The sequence below is a fragment of the Saccostrea cucullata genome, unplaced genomic scaffold (genome assembly GCF_032062105.1).
Source record: "Saccostrea cucullata isolate Sc308-1 unplaced genomic scaffold, CSIRO_AGI_Scuc_v1 ctg355, whole genome shotgun sequence".
Classification (NCBI taxonomy): domain Eukaryota; kingdom Metazoa; phylum Mollusca; class Bivalvia; order Ostreida; family Ostreidae; genus Saccostrea; species Saccostrea cuccullata.
Window position 1 is genome coordinate 510963 of NW_026939235.1, and position 15685 is coordinate 526647.

The 15685-nt window shown below is 32.2% G+C and overlaps 1 protein-coding gene across 1 annotated transcript; it reads left to right on the forward strand.

Annotated features, from left to right (window-relative positions):
- The first annotated feature begins 1616 nt into the window (after window positions 1-1616).
- LOC134252594 (monocarboxylate transporter 12-like) lies at window positions 1617-5184 on the forward strand. The gene is made up of 4 exons (XM_062735093.1): window positions 1617-1894; window positions 2526-2669; window positions 3694-4488; window positions 4975-5184. The coding sequence occupies exons 1-4, from the start codon at window positions 1624-1626 to the stop codon at window positions 5130-5132; spliced, it is 1368 nt and encodes a 455-aa protein (XP_062591077.1). The 5' UTR covers window positions 1617-1623; the 3' UTR covers window positions 5133-5184.
- Window positions 5185-15685: the final 10501 nt, after the last annotated feature.

Sequence of the window (15685 nt, forward strand, 5' to 3'; positions counted from 1 at the left end):
CTATAAGATACTACTTTTCGCCTTCTAGAAAATAACAATTATTTAACAACTCGCCTATAAGTCGGACATAGAGTTTTGGATCAAAAGTTAACTCCCAAAATACCGACTTATAGGCGACTATATACGCTAAATCTTGTCCCCGACTTGATTCTGTACATTTTTTTTCATAGAAATTCAATTACGGCGCCTTAAAACTCACTACTTCTTTTGACTTTTACATCCAAAAACTAAATATAAGTTACTCAGACATGTAAAGTCTTATTTCCATGCATTAAAATTTGCAAATATGTGGAGGTACGGTGGGGTTACAACTGCGCTGCGGCCAATTTGGATTTTACGAGTAAATATGGAGCACACTAAACTTAACTTCTCTTGAGCCTTCATCGATCCCACAAATCTGGTTTAAACACCTGACGAATTTATGCCGTTAAATTTTGTAACTCGATCGCCTATTTTCCTTTGATTGTCAACTTTGTCTATTTCTCACAGTTAGGTCTTTTTTATGCAAAAGTTCGAGCGGGATTCGATAAAACCATGTTAAGTTTGACACTCGCTAAAATCATTTCAGAACAAGAAGATAGATTAAAGTCTATGTAAATATTCCACAAACTGGCATTTGCGTCCGTTAGCTTGCGTCCGAGTAAAGAGCAAAAGTTGTCTTGAAAATTTTAATTTGATCAAATTGTGTCCTTTTTACGTCATTTTGATTGTCAGTATGCTAAACATTCTATATTTTGACGTCATTTTCAGAGTTATTTCGTCATAAGAATTATAAAGTGACGTCACAATGTTAATATATTTTTCTGATCTTTCCAATGCTATTAAACTCAATAATTCCTGTAAAACGGTTAATTTTTATTAAACAGTTGCAAGAACTTTTGAAATGCCCCTCGTACATATACTCAATATTTACTGTAAAGGCGCCGTCAAACGTCTAAAATTAATCTTGTATCCAGTATGTTAAGATTTAAAAAGACTCTGTTATGTATGTCAATTCTATTTATATTTTACCTCGGTATGTTTTAATCCCGAAAGACGGATGCCGAAAAATTAAAAGCTTCAAGTATACTGATGAAATTGACCTTTCTCCGGAATACTCATTCATGGGTATCCAAAAGGGATTCTAAATATTATCTATTTGATATATATGTACATACATTATTGAGAAGCTTCGATCAATACTTGTTGCAGGTTATGATAAATATCTGATGAAAGAAATGCTCTAAACATGAAGTGCTTTATTATGAACAATCAAAAACTCAGTAAATATTGTTAGGAGTGCAGTCTTCAAGTACTGTACTTGTGCACTCAAATAGAACAGACAAATACAATCTTCCCTCGCTGACTTTTCATACTCAATTTCAATATTTAAACAAAGTATATGTACTGCAATCTATTTTCTTCCAAACTTAGGTTTACTCCTAGAGTATACAAGTAAGATACCTAGATATGTAAATAAATTAAGTTATATACTCAGAATTTGTTTGAATACCAACCCATGGTCATATATTCTACACTATGGACTTTGGATCATCACCACTTGTCAGCTGACGCATCCTTGGAAACAGACAAAACACTAAAGCGGAACTTCGGGAAGTAAAAGAAGTAAAAGAAATAAAATATATGAATAAAATATGCATAACTAGTAAATTAATAAATGTGCTTCTTCAGTTTCAGACTATGATGTTAAAGCAGGGAAAGTTGAAAACCTGTTTGGACAATTTGCACTATGGATGGGTCGTGGTTCTTGCAGCTGCTGCAATCAGGGTCTTAGTGTATGGAATCTCCTACACTTCTGGTGTAGTCTACGTTGTCATTCTTGAGAATTTTAAGACCGGGGCAGCAGAGACGTCATGGATTTCGTCATTGGTAACTGCAATGACCTTCCTTATTAGTAAGTTTCAGCAGACGACAATATTGCAGTAGAGGTCATTTTTGCAATTTTTCAGGAAACTTCTGTGAGAGACCTTTAAAGAGGTAGGTAGATAAAAAAACAAAAGTGTCTTTGTTTTCAAACTAAAGTTTCTCTTTTCAACGTTTTACCAGTCCATATTGGTAAATAAAGGATACAGAAGTATCGGACGTATTGAAGTCAGTTGTATGACATCTCATTCTAGTAAGTCTGATTTCTAGTATTATACATGCAATCTCTTTGAGAAAAGGACAACAATTGTTGTGGGTACAGTATCAATGCTTTTGTCTCCGAATTTATATTTATAAAATTTTGTATAAATATAAATAAATGCTTTTGTCTCTTATGATAGAATATTTTGTTTAAGTTCCTTTTAATAAAAAATTATTACGAACTGTTCATGAATAATGTTGTAATACATCGGAAAAAGCATTTGTTACCTTAAGAAAAAATGCAGTAAGCGTAACTTCAAACCTACTAAAAATAATAATTATTATTAATAGATTCATAAAACTCATACATATGTTTATATACTTAAACCTTTAAAATAGAACAATAGCATTAAAAAATACAGTTCGGAAACTCTTAATTCACGTAAAATCTTTCTTTTTAGCACCTCTAGCGGGCGTTTTGGTCAATAAATTCGGATGGCGAGTGGTGACTTTTTGTGGGGGACTACTGACCTGTGCAGGCCTCCTTCTGAGTTCTCTATCAACAAATCTCGTCCTACTTTATTTGTTTTATGGAGTAATCACAGGTATGCAAAACATGCTAGGTTTTATTATTTATAAATCAAGTTAGACACTTTGTTTAAAAATTGTCATTTATTATTTAGTAAATAAATCTGAAAGCTTTTGATGAAAAACATAACATAGACATACTTTCAAATTCCTTATATTTCAATTACGTGTAAAATATATGTCTAACTTTTCCTCAATTTCTTTTTGATTTATGTAAGAAATGTTTGCTGTTTAAGCATAAAACATTCACCAAAAAAGCCAAAGCTACCTTCACCCAGTTTTGAAATAAATCTCAGTGGAACAGAAATAAATTTGCATAATTACTGAAGAATCAAACTATGCTTCTGTTAATACATGTACTTTAAATCTTTGATGAAATTCCATTAAGACATTCTTCAATATCAAAAGATATATATCAAAATGACCTTTTCTGCTAATCTACGAACTCATTTACAACAGTCAACCATATGAGGTTAATCTACATTTGCTGCTCCTAAATTCCCTGAAATCATAACATTCAAAGAAATCAAATGGCAAAGTTTTGGGCAAAGGTATTTTTACTGAGTACAGCAAGAGAATGCAGTTTTATGATACCGTATAGCGGGTTTTTTGGCGGGCCTGCTCAAAGGTAATTATTTTGACGTAATTTACTTCTCTGCATATGAACACTACAAAGATTTCTTAATACCGTATAAGTAGAATTTTTAGCGAGGATTTAATTTTGACATTATTAGCGAGGGTGTTGACATCGCTAAAATTGAATATCGCTAAAAATTAATTGCGTGTTATTTGTAAAAGCTTCTTTAGTAAGCATTTTAAAATCGCTAAAATTACTTCTCGCTAAAAAATAGAATAGTAGTTCTAAGGTAGAAATCGCTAAATTTGCGTTTTGCTAAAATTTCCACTTATACGGTATCTTAGCGATTAAAATTTTAACGGGGTACCATCAAAACGCCGAAATAAGCCAAAATTAGCACCCCGCTAAAATAAACCGCTATACCGTATTTAAACAAAAAAAAATCATTTTTGAATTATTTAAAGGCGCAGGTTGTGGACTTGCCTATATGAGTGGGAGTGTTGCTGTACCGAAGTATTTCCAGCATAGGAAGATACAAAACCTTGCCGTCGGTGTGGCATCGGCCGGTGGCGGAGTCGGTGCCTTTATTTTCCCGCCAGTACTTCGATTTCTTGAGAACGAGTATGGCTGGAAGGGAATGTTTATGATGATGGGAGGACTTTCTCTTAATATGTGTGTTTTTGGACTTCTTTATCGCCCTCTTCCAAACACAGATGAAAACGGAAATCCAACTAAAAAGAAGGGGCGACATGCGTCATCACATGTGCCTGAACCAAATGACTGGACATTTCTCAAAAGTTTAGTTTTCCACTTCGTTTCAATGAATAATTTTCTCTTTGCCTTTGGTTCTTCAATAATATATGGACATCTAGCAGCATACGCGCAGTTTCATTTGGAAATAAGCAAAAATGATGCTGCATTTTTGTATTCAGTCATTGGAATCTCCATTACCATTGCCAAAATATCTCAGGGACTCATTGCAGACTTTCACAAAGTCCACCCTATCTTCAAGGCCATAAATCAGTACATTATCTTTTATTTGATCGGTGGTCTGTCGACATTACTCTTGCTGGTGGACACTGGCTATGGCGGTCTTGTGGTTTACTCTATTTTGTTTGGGGCAAGCATGGCCGCCAATGGAGGATCCTTAATTCCGGCAATACTGATGGAAATGTTTGGGCAAAATAAACTTTCCCTTCCATATGCAGTAGTTATAGCTAAAATGTCAATTGGCCAAATTCTTGGAGCTCCTGTGGCAGGTATTGTTTGGTCTGACTTTTAATTCAATGAAATTAATGTTCGTCATAGATGAAGCAAATTTTTTTTTTTATTTTTCTTTTGGGCAAATTCTTCTTCTTTTGGTGAAATTTAATGAAACTATTTTTAAAATACGTACTTCTCCAGTATTTTCCCTTAATCAAGTAAATATTGTCTTTAAACTCATTTAATGTGACCAATACAGTGAAATCATTTTGTTCGTGGGGGTCTAATTTTCGTTGTTTTAGAGGTATGAAGAGACCCATCAATCAATGCCCTCCACGAAATGTTACATACATAACTATTCAACAATTCTTTATCCACAAATTCAAATCCCCACGAACCAAGAGGTTTTACTCAAACCACAAAATATGTGATTTTACAGTACTCAATGTATAAATGTAATAAGATGAAAGAATATGGAAAATGAGAAGAATAAGTAAGTTATGTCTTTTAAATAAAATTAAAAAAAAAAAAAAACCTTTCAGGTTGGATGTACGAGAACATCAAGAATTACCACTATCCATTTATCTTAGCATCTGCATCTATGACAGCCAGTGCAATCATCATGGTCTATCCACGCCGATATCTGATGAGTCCACATGAAGACAGAAACACAGTCGAAATGGACATAAAACCTGGGTGAAAAGGCCAGTTTCCCCCAAACTGAAACTATATGGATACCTTGCTTAAACTTGGCTTTGATTGATTGATTTTATATTGTTTAACGTCCCTCTCGAGAATTTTTCACTCATATGGAGACGTCACCTTATGCCGGTGAATGGCTTCAAATTTTGACCTTTACTCGGCGCTCAGGGCCATTGAGCAGTGAGGGATCTTTATCGCGCCAAAGCCTGCCGCTGACACGGGGCCTCGGTTTTTAAGGTTTTTCGTCTGATGATAACGTAGTTGATGTTCCTAATCAAATAAAGGATTTAAAAGTGAGATACCGGTCAACAATAGATACAGACATGCATAAACAAACTCAATCACTTATGTCTTCAAAATAGTATAAGGTAAATTTATATTTTAATTTAATATAGATCCTCATATTTTGTAAACAAAAACGAATATTTTAGGAATACTTGTTTTGTCCTCCTCACTCGCGCTTTGCAATGGGCTTTATAAGTGAAATGGGACAGAATTCAAGGAAAGACAAGCTAAGAATTAGGAAGTCGTCGAGTGCTATGTGTTACATTTGTAATCAAGTATGAAACCGGTATCTCACTTTTAAATCCTTTATTTGATTAGGAACTTCCACGACGTTATCATCAGACGAAAAAGATAATTCTAAAAAAATGAAAAAAATAACCCTGTTGAGTTAACCTAAAAATACAAGAAATGTGCATTTAAAATAAATCTGTCACTTTTTTTCTCGCAATTTTCGTTTGCATTATTTAACTTTACGACGTCACAAAGGTTGCAAACGGCTCTCACGTCGATAAAGCACACAAGTTTTGAAGGGCGGTAAATTCACATTTAAGATTACCGAAATGAACAATTATGAAGAGGTAAAATTAAATAATGTAAATATAAGTATTGAATTCATATTTTGGGATGTCTTCGGTCTATAACACACCTGGCCGTGCCGATAAAAAAAAAAGGTGTGTCGTACTTCGAGCACACGCAGTTACGAAAGACTCATACATTTCATTCGTATAAGTTCAAGACTATAGCTATGCATTTCGCATCAAATAAAGTGGACCTAGATAAGAAGAATAAATTTACAAACGTATTCAATAATTCAATTAATTATACAATGATTTGTCTAATCTTCCAAAAAGGAAAAGATGAACAATAGGTCAGCCTCATGGCCTCTAGAGTTTATTTGACAACTCGTATCTTGAACAATTTCGGAAAATGGAGGGAACAATGTGAATATCATAAAAAAAAGACAAGAAATCCTCTTCCCACACAGCTATGTTAACACTGTCCGAACTCTGAATAGGCATTAAGAATATAAAATTAATCTTCAGCTAGGTTTTGATTTCCATTTTTGGTATATAATAAAGCAAATATGTGATGTCATATTACTTTGTTGATCATGTGACAGACACTTATGAATCTTCTTAAATGATGCACAAAAATCGCATCAACACAGGTAAAAACTGAAATTATCGAGAACAATTTATTGTTTTAAGCCAAGGAATTTTGTACTTAAAAGTCATTTGCAGTTTATGGTTATTTAACGATATATATAATGTACTGGAGATCAGTTTAGAATGATTATTCTTTATTTTTTTTTCATGTGAAATTCGACTTATCAATATTCAAAGGGACATATTTTTATAACATCCATCAAATGCAGGGGTAATAAGGAAGCATACAAAATATTCTACCTCGACTGAATCAGTGCTACATTATGACGTCATAGTAAGCGAGATAATTTTAGACCACAAGTTTTCGTAATATTAGTAGTTAGAAATGAAATTTAGTTCTAGAAAATGAATAAAGACCTGCAAAAATTAACAAAAATAACTGTTTTTAATTTGTAATGTTGTACTTGTCAGTTTAATTGAAATCCACCTCCGATGACGTCATATGTGTACATCAAGTAACTTGAGAATTGATCATGTCATGTAAAGAAAATTTTGCTTAGATTTCATGTAAAAAGATACGTAAAATGGAGTTTGAATGCAAATATCGTGAATATCATGTGAAATTCATATGGAGTTCAGTTAATTGAACAGGTATGCTTATTTATTTTCATCAATTATATTCTCTTTCGAAGACATTTTAGCTATATACGTATCTCGGTCGGCCTTTCCTCTGCAATTTGTGACAAACATAATGCAATAGAACAACAATAAGCTGGATATATCAGAACATAAGATTTGTACAGATGTAAAGTTTACCTTCTAAAATACTTGAAAAGTACTGCTAGAATCCCGAGTTAAAGACGGTTTTACTAAATATCTCAAAATTCAAAACTTCGGGTAAGGTTTTGTGCAAATGAGTGGAATAATTATTTTACTGACAGGACAGTGGGATTCTAGTAGAATAGATGTTTTTCAGCTATATAATTTACTGAAAGAAATCATTAAACCCCGGGGTATTGTTGTTCTGTTAGCTTATTTATTAAGGAAAATTTCGCTATTAAAAGAAGCCACGTGATGCCGTGGTGGTGGTGCACGTCTACAACTCTTTTATCCTTATGCAATGATTAAATATAGCTTACGTTCATTAGCGGTTTCGGTAAAGTATCAAACTTAATTTTCTTTTAAGAGTCTTTTCCCCAGAAAGGACTTACAGGTAAATATCAGTATCTCGAACATGGGATATCTCGAATACCCCGCTTATGTCGAAGTCGACTGCCGGTCCCCGCCGTATTCTCTATATATATGATTTAAAAAAAAACACCTGATATCTCGAACATGGTAATCTCGAATACCCCGCTTATGTCGAAGTACGGTATATTCAAAGTCCCAAGCCCTACTTTTACCTGGTTTATCTCGAAGTGCAGTGAATTTTTCGGTCTAGTGAACACACCTGACGTCTGACTTCACACATTCTCGCCAGTGGCTATTAATTAACTCTTTCAAACAGGGGGAATCTTAATTAATCCCAAGCTCATGTTGGGTATCTGTGACACGGTAATTGGTATGACAGCTTGGGTGTTGGTGTAGTATACGACCGATAAAACCACCTGCAACAATTCAGAAATTAAATACTGACAGTATTACCGATATTGCATTTAATTGAATAATATGCTCTGTATAATTAAAACTGTAAATTTATAAAACACAAAAGATTTTTCAATATAAACTTAAACAGTTAAGCTGCAGTACGTAATGCACAGTGCAGTGATTGATTACTTCCATGTTTATCTGCATATAAATGGATAACCTCGACCGCCATTTGCATTGTTAGTTTCGTAAACTATATGTTCCTTAGTAGTACTTCGTAATGTAATACATGTAAGCAATTAATAGTATTCAAGTTCACAGTTTAAATACTGATTATTTTTGTAGTGCTCTAAATAAAACTTTGCACTAAATTTCATCTAATAAAGTTTTAAGAAACTCGTCTTATTCTTTTCTTACGGAGGAGGTTCTTCAACTATAAGTCTAATGATACATCCCGTTTGACCACGTAAACATGGCCTGGAAAATGTAAAATCGCTGTATATGCAATAAGGCATGTATACGAGGGCCGTTCAAAGATTACGCGGACGTTGTTGCACAGAAAAAAATATTTGACGATATAATCGGGCAAAATGTCTCACATAATATAAAAGAATCTTTACTTATATGGTCTTCAAAATTTCATATCAAAATGTTATAAATTGGTATCGATTTTGAGTGATTTATCAGGACATATCATTAAGTCACGGAGCAGCAAAATCTTCGACGTCACATACAGTATAAAAATGTGTAATTGAGCTTTTATTTTCTCAACATTTTCCCAAGAGTACCTGAACAGTTTTAGTTACCTTATCTACTCAATATCCAAACACCATTTCTTGTCAAGCTTAAAATTTATTCAACAAGTAAAGAATATTCTTTTTTTGTTTTAAAATCAAAACACGCAGGTATTTATGAGATATAGTATGATATCGGTGACTCTTAATCACGTTCTTTACAGTCCGGATACAGTTTTCGTCCATAATCATCTTCCCTTCCTCCCGTAAAGCCCCTTTACAGAGGTCTAACGGTCTAAAATTTCATTTTGCTATTTGTGGACTAATGTCAAAAATATACTGGTTTACTACATGTTTAATTATGCATATTTTGGATCTATGTTGGCGATATCTCGAGCATCACACGCAATTCAATCAAAAGTGTGGTGCGCCGTCAATTCAGGCGACGTCATTTTCAATGGAATCGCATCGGTGAAAAATTATTATATTTCTGTTAGTACTTTAAATATCATGTCAGAAATCTAAATACATAATAATAGAAAAAATTAAAGAAACATTTGAGAAAATTGTCGAAAAATATCTCGAATTATTGAAAAATAATGAGTTAAATTTTGGATTTCGCATGCTTTTGCTTCAAATTTTTTAACGTGCTCCGAACCTCTTCATCAGCGAAATCAACATAGCGATAATTTTCGTATAATTTTTTTTAAAAATACATAAATTTTGCCAAAAATTTATTGGAATCTTTAAGATACATATTTCTGTGAAATTTCATAACTATATTTCATCTGTAAGAGTAAATAATAACACAGTCCGCGTAATTTTTGAACCGCCCTCGTATTAAGTTGTTTTACAAATATACACGATAAAGAAAACACCAACAATGTTTTTCTTAATATTTATTGCGAATATGCTTGAGTCTTTACCGTAAAGACTACATGTTTGGTAACACAGGATAGCATTATGCATGAAGATGTGTAAGAAAAAACGGGAAATCATTGATTCGACTTTGGAAGATAACTTTGGATATCTCGAACCCCTGGATATCTCGAAGTTGTGTCCAGGTCCCCTCAACTTCGAGATACTGAATTATTTCACTGTATATACTTCCTTAACATACCCGCGTAAATTATTCAAAAAAGATTAAAAACATACAATCCCCGAGCAAATCGCAGATAGAGGATATGATTTAGTACATTGATACAGGATGTACCCTTTTTATCCTTATTATCAACTTTGCAAGTCTGATATATACACAATTTAGGAATTCTAAATCTAACCTATTACAAACGTAAAAAGAAGAGCATATTCAAAGTTTTTTTTTGTTTTTGTTTGAATATGTGGAGATCAGAGAAGAAAATGGAACACGGTATACGGAGAGTATATTGCAAATATTGCACCATCATCACAGCACATTAACGCCTAAAGCAAAACCCAGGTCACTTGAGTTGAACATCAACGTAAAAAGTATATACGAGGATTGTTCAAAAAGTTCTTGGACAATGACGTTTTTGTTAAAATAAATTGTTCTGTATTAATCTATTGTATATCAAAATAATTCTTATGAAAAAATAAGTCAGAACGATTTAATTTTTATAGATGGAACTAAATAATTTTGTGAGAAATATGTGCATTTAAAGGTCGCAGATACTGCGCACAGACCAGCCTGACGTTAAGCAAATTTCATTTAAACGTCAAACAATTGGATTTTGAATTTTAACATATGTTCATGGCCATTAACTACATTTCTTTTTTATGGCTCCAAACGTCCAAGTGCTAGCAATAATATTTAAGTATAGATTATGATTTATTTAATTTTAAAATTCAAAATAATGTAGAAAAATTTACGAACGTCATCTATATAAACAGTTTCGACAGAAAGTGCACATAGCAGTTTAACGCTGCGCTAAATTTATAACAACGTCATGAATAGGAATCTCCATTTTCAGCAAATTTCATATGTCTTTAGAATCTTGTAGTGTCTTCAAATTTGTACACACCTTTGGAAAACGCATCATTGGTAAGGCTTGAATAAGGGGGAGGGGCCTAATTTATACGGGAAATGTTTACTGTGACGTCACACAAAAATAGGTACAATTTGTATTCCTCATAATACTAGAAAATCAAATAATTTGCAATTTTAAACTGTATTTGCATAATAAACAACATCAAAACTTATCAATGTATTAATAACAGTTGCTAGTTAAATCCCAAACAACAGTTTATAAACAAATCACTGATCGCAGCAAACTTGTCAACATGACGTCATTTTGGTAAAAATGACGTATTTTATGTACTGTGAAAAGCAGATCAAGTCTATTTTCTTCAATGTATTTTATTAATAAACAGAAAAATTATTCACAGATTTTAGATAGGCTATTAATATCAATGTAAAACCTTTGTTTAGTGCAATTATTCTATGATTAGCGAGAGACTGTATGTAATTAATTTTTTCGTGTTTTTGTGTACAGGTTTGACATGTTAACCATCGAGGTGGTTTATTAAATCGCCTTTTCGCAAGGGCATACACTTAATAGATGTTAGCGATATTTCTAATATAAGTAAAGGATGGTTTCCTTAACTTGAAAAGTGCTGCTGCTTTCTTTAAATAGAGAGCGTGACTTAAGAAGGACATAAAATACTTGGTAAAGGTCATAAATTTTTCGACATGGCATATTTACTTAAAATTTACTAATAAAATGCGAATTCTATATAAAGCAGCATCACTTTCCAGGAATTACAATGTATGCAGAAACAAATGGTAACTTAAATTTTTAATTTCAAGTAGGCTATGCCCTTGCGATATTGAAATTTGTTTATGACCTACATTCAGTACACATACTTCGCATTTATCACGTGACTGTCCATTGATGGGACCAAACTTAGTTTAGTACAGAGTGGTGTATACTATGTTATTTCAGTAAGTACTGAAGTAATGTATTAATAAAACGGCCTTATAAAAATAAATTCAGTTTTTAAAAAGTCCCGTTCTTGCACGTCTATATTCCATTGATTTCTTTATAGTAGGCCTTAACAGTGCTGCGAATCGAACAAAACCAATCAAATCGAACAAAAACAAATCAATAAAATAAATATATTTCAATACTTTTGAGTTGTTTAAACAAATATTTTTGTTTCAGACGGCCGACGTCGCTTTTTCTGTCAACTTTGACACATATTTGTTAGGGTTGTTGTTTAGTATATGTGTGTTTCTTGTCATGAACGGGAAATAACAGAAATGTCAGTCGTCAATACAATGTATAAATAATAAACTAGCAATTAGTATGAAAAACTTCAGTCAGCATTTGACTTAATGAAAAACTGTATTTGTTGACAAGGTTATTGTATCGAGCATAGAACTTACAAAATCATGACTTTAAACGGAACTGCTGATATTCCTGTTTTATTAACATGCTTGTAAATAATATACCTCGTTTTAGAAACTGTACATATGTAGAGCATAGGCTTGCATGTCGAATCAACTGAAATATATTCACGCCCTTTGCAGGCCATGGAGGTATATTGCTGCATAAGTAAGGGAAGTTGACAATGGAAAAGTTAAAATCATGATGCTTATCATATAGCTTGCTTGTTAGATTACCATTAACGTCTTTTTAAGTAAAATATCCAAGTATGAAACAGATGTGTTAGACTCTGTGGTATCTTTTATCTCAAGCTCTGCGGGATTAAATTGTATCCACATAGGAATGGAAATATCAATGTTAATTGACAATACGTCATCGAGTTATCTAAATGTCGAGTTGAACCCACTGCAAGTGTTTTCTTCTAATCACGCATAAGATTATGCACAAATTCCGATTCATATGTATATAAAAATAAGTCTGCTAATAAGGGAGCGCAATTGGTATTTCGAATAAATATGTTCTTGGTTATGGATTTTAAAAAAAAATCTTTTAGAATATGCGAATCAATTTATGTTAGCCAACAGTTTATTTCTGATAAATATTTTATTTATTTTCCTGTTCTTCGTATGTTTCTGTCACAATTTGTTTTATTCAAAAATGCATCACATGATAAATGTGTCTGTATTTTGAAAGAGCATTCAACATATTTACGTTAAACAAACTGGTTTAATGCATGTATATTTTTTTCCTTCAAACTGATGTAGATATTTTCCTGCTCTCTAAATATTGTTTAGAAAAGTTGCCAGTATTCTGAATTCCTTATTTCAAATTTCCTTGTTGCATTACATTGCGTTTGCATGATTCATTGAATACATACATGAACTTGTCTTTGAAATAATAAAATAGAACTTTTCTCTTTGCTTTAATCATACATTTTAAAAAGATGATTTTTATATGATACGTGTTACATGATGTTTTCTATGAGGAAAATGTACACAACGCTCATCAAAATCAAAATATACTTTAGATTTAATAACACTTTAATAAAATACATCAAAAATTATGTTAATCACAACTACAATGTTTTTTCTTTGACATAGAAGTAAAAAAAATGGTTATAAAATAAAAATCCATTATACAAAAACTAATGTTTAGAATTAAACAAATTTGATCATGTTACAAGTTAAAAGGGTATTTTGTTTTACTTAAGATTCAAGTTCATATAAAACAAATGTGTTTTGTTTGCTTGGTTTTTTTTTACTGATCTTGAATCATAATGTTTCTTGTTTATTACACACTTAAAACAGAAATATCCCTTAATGGACAGAGTACAGAGGGTTATTGACGCATTGATCAGACTCTGTTGATACCACAGGATGTTTGTCTCGGAATATTTTGCAAATTTTTGATCCTCTTTTCCATAAAATCAAAACAAAGGCCAGCACAATTAGAATCAGAAGTGCTTACACGCATACAAGTTTGATTACAGGCAGAATATGTCCTGCTTTGTCCTCTTGAGAAATATATGATTTTATCATATGACCAAGCCTCTCCTCAGATAAGGTTTCTTTGAATTGAAATTCCTCATTTTGATCCTTTTTTTGTGTCATGCTGGATGTTGAATATCCGAATTTGTGACTTCTTTCAGACGTTTTCTTTTTCCAAGTTGTCATTATAAATCTGCTGCTAGTTTCTATATTTAATAAAAACGTAAATATAATGTAAAATTGGTTCTCTGTATATCAAATTAACAATGGGTTATATACGCAGTGGTAATAAGGAAGCATACAGAATATTCTACCTTGACTTAATCAGTGATACATTATGACGTCATAGAAGGCGAGATGACGTCAATTATAGAACACAAATTTTCGTAATATTGATGTTTAGAAATGAAATACAATTATAGAAAATGAATAGAAACCTGTAAACATTAAAAAAATGCAATGTTTTTATTTTTTTGAGCTGTATCTGTCATTTTGATTAAAATCTACCACCGATGACGTCATATATGTACATCAAGTAACTTGGGAATTGATCACGTCTTGTAATGAGAATTTGGCTAAAAAGGCATGTAAAAAGATACGTAAAATTGAGTTTAAAAGCAAATATCGTGAATATTGTGTGAAATTCATATGGAATTCTGCTAATTAGACAGGTATGCTAATTTATTTTCATCGATTATATTCTCTTTCGAAGATAGTCAGCTATATTCGTATCCCGGTCGGCCTTTCCTCTGTAATTGTTGACAAAAATAATGCAATAGAACAACAATAATCTGAATATTTCAAAAACATAAGATTTGTACAGATAACAAGATTACCTTCTAAAATACTTGGAAAGTGCTGCTAGAATCCCGAGTTAAAGATGGTTTTACGAAAAATCTCGGTTCGTATGTAACAAAATCAAAACACCGTGTAAGGTTTCGTGCAAATGTGTGGGATGATTTTTTTTTTGCTGAAGGACAGTGGGATTGTAGCAGCACTTTTTAGTCAAAATTGATGTGTTTTTGAACTATAATATTTACTCAAAGAAATTATTAAAAGCCTGGGTATTGTTGTTTTATTAATTTTTTGTTAAGGAGCATTTCGCTATTAATAGAAATCACGTGATGCCGTGGCGGCGGTGCACGTCTTTGCGTCAGACACTCTTTTATCTGTATTCAATAGTTAACAACAGTTTACATTTATCAGCTTTTTTTTGTAAATTATCAAACATGATTTTCTTTTAAAAGTCTACATTTCACGAGAAGTTATACATGTATATATGCTTCCTTAACATACTGGCGTATTCATCAATCAGTTAAAATGGCTTTCTCGGACAATGCCCTTAAGGACAGATGATACAAACAAATCTTTTCTTTGAAAAAGATTTAATATCATGACACAAGTTTAGAAAAGTGAATAGTTCTTAAAATTTTTTCTCCTAAGTGTGGCAGAGTCATATTTATCTAAAAATTTTTTTTATCTTTTTTGAATAACTTACTGAGCCATAATTTACTTTATGCCATATTTGGTAATAGTCTCCATTCATGAATTCTACTCACAAAATCTAATTGGCCAGTAAATTTGTACCCCCTTGTTTAACCGGTTTTTCTGCTATATATACTGAGGCATGGGCCCATCCCTGTCAGTGCGGGAAATTTAACTTAACTATTTCCAGCTGCCCGTTGTCACCATAAAGGTAATTTTCTTAGTCTATTAATTTTTTGTATTTTATTTATTAAGTCCAAGTTATAATCTCAAGTATTTTTCATATTTTTTGAGAGAAAGGTATTTTAAACTTTGAAATTGACGTTTTGGGCTTAGTAAACTTAAATTTTCTTATTTTTGAAGTGAATAGGAAATAAAAGTATTTTGTCTCAGTGTCTATTTGTATTATGATATTGTATATATGTTTTTGTATTTGTAGATCTGCCATTGCTTTTTCATTTCCAAATAAATTTATTAAACTGAACAATTGTTTTCCATCTCC

Coding starts and splice junctions, on each gene's coding strand:
- LOC134252594 (XM_062735093.1), top strand. CDS start 1,624: ATGAATAAAATATGCATAACTAGTAAATTAATAAATGTGCTTCTTCAG. Junction 2,670..3,693: donor GTTTTATGGAGTAATCACAG/GTATGCAAAACA, acceptor AATTATTTAAAG/GCGCAGGTTGTGGACTTGCC. Junction 4,489..4,974: donor TCTTGGAGCTCCTGTGGCAG/GTATTGTTTGGT, acceptor AAAACCTTTCAG/GTTGGATGTACGAGAACATC.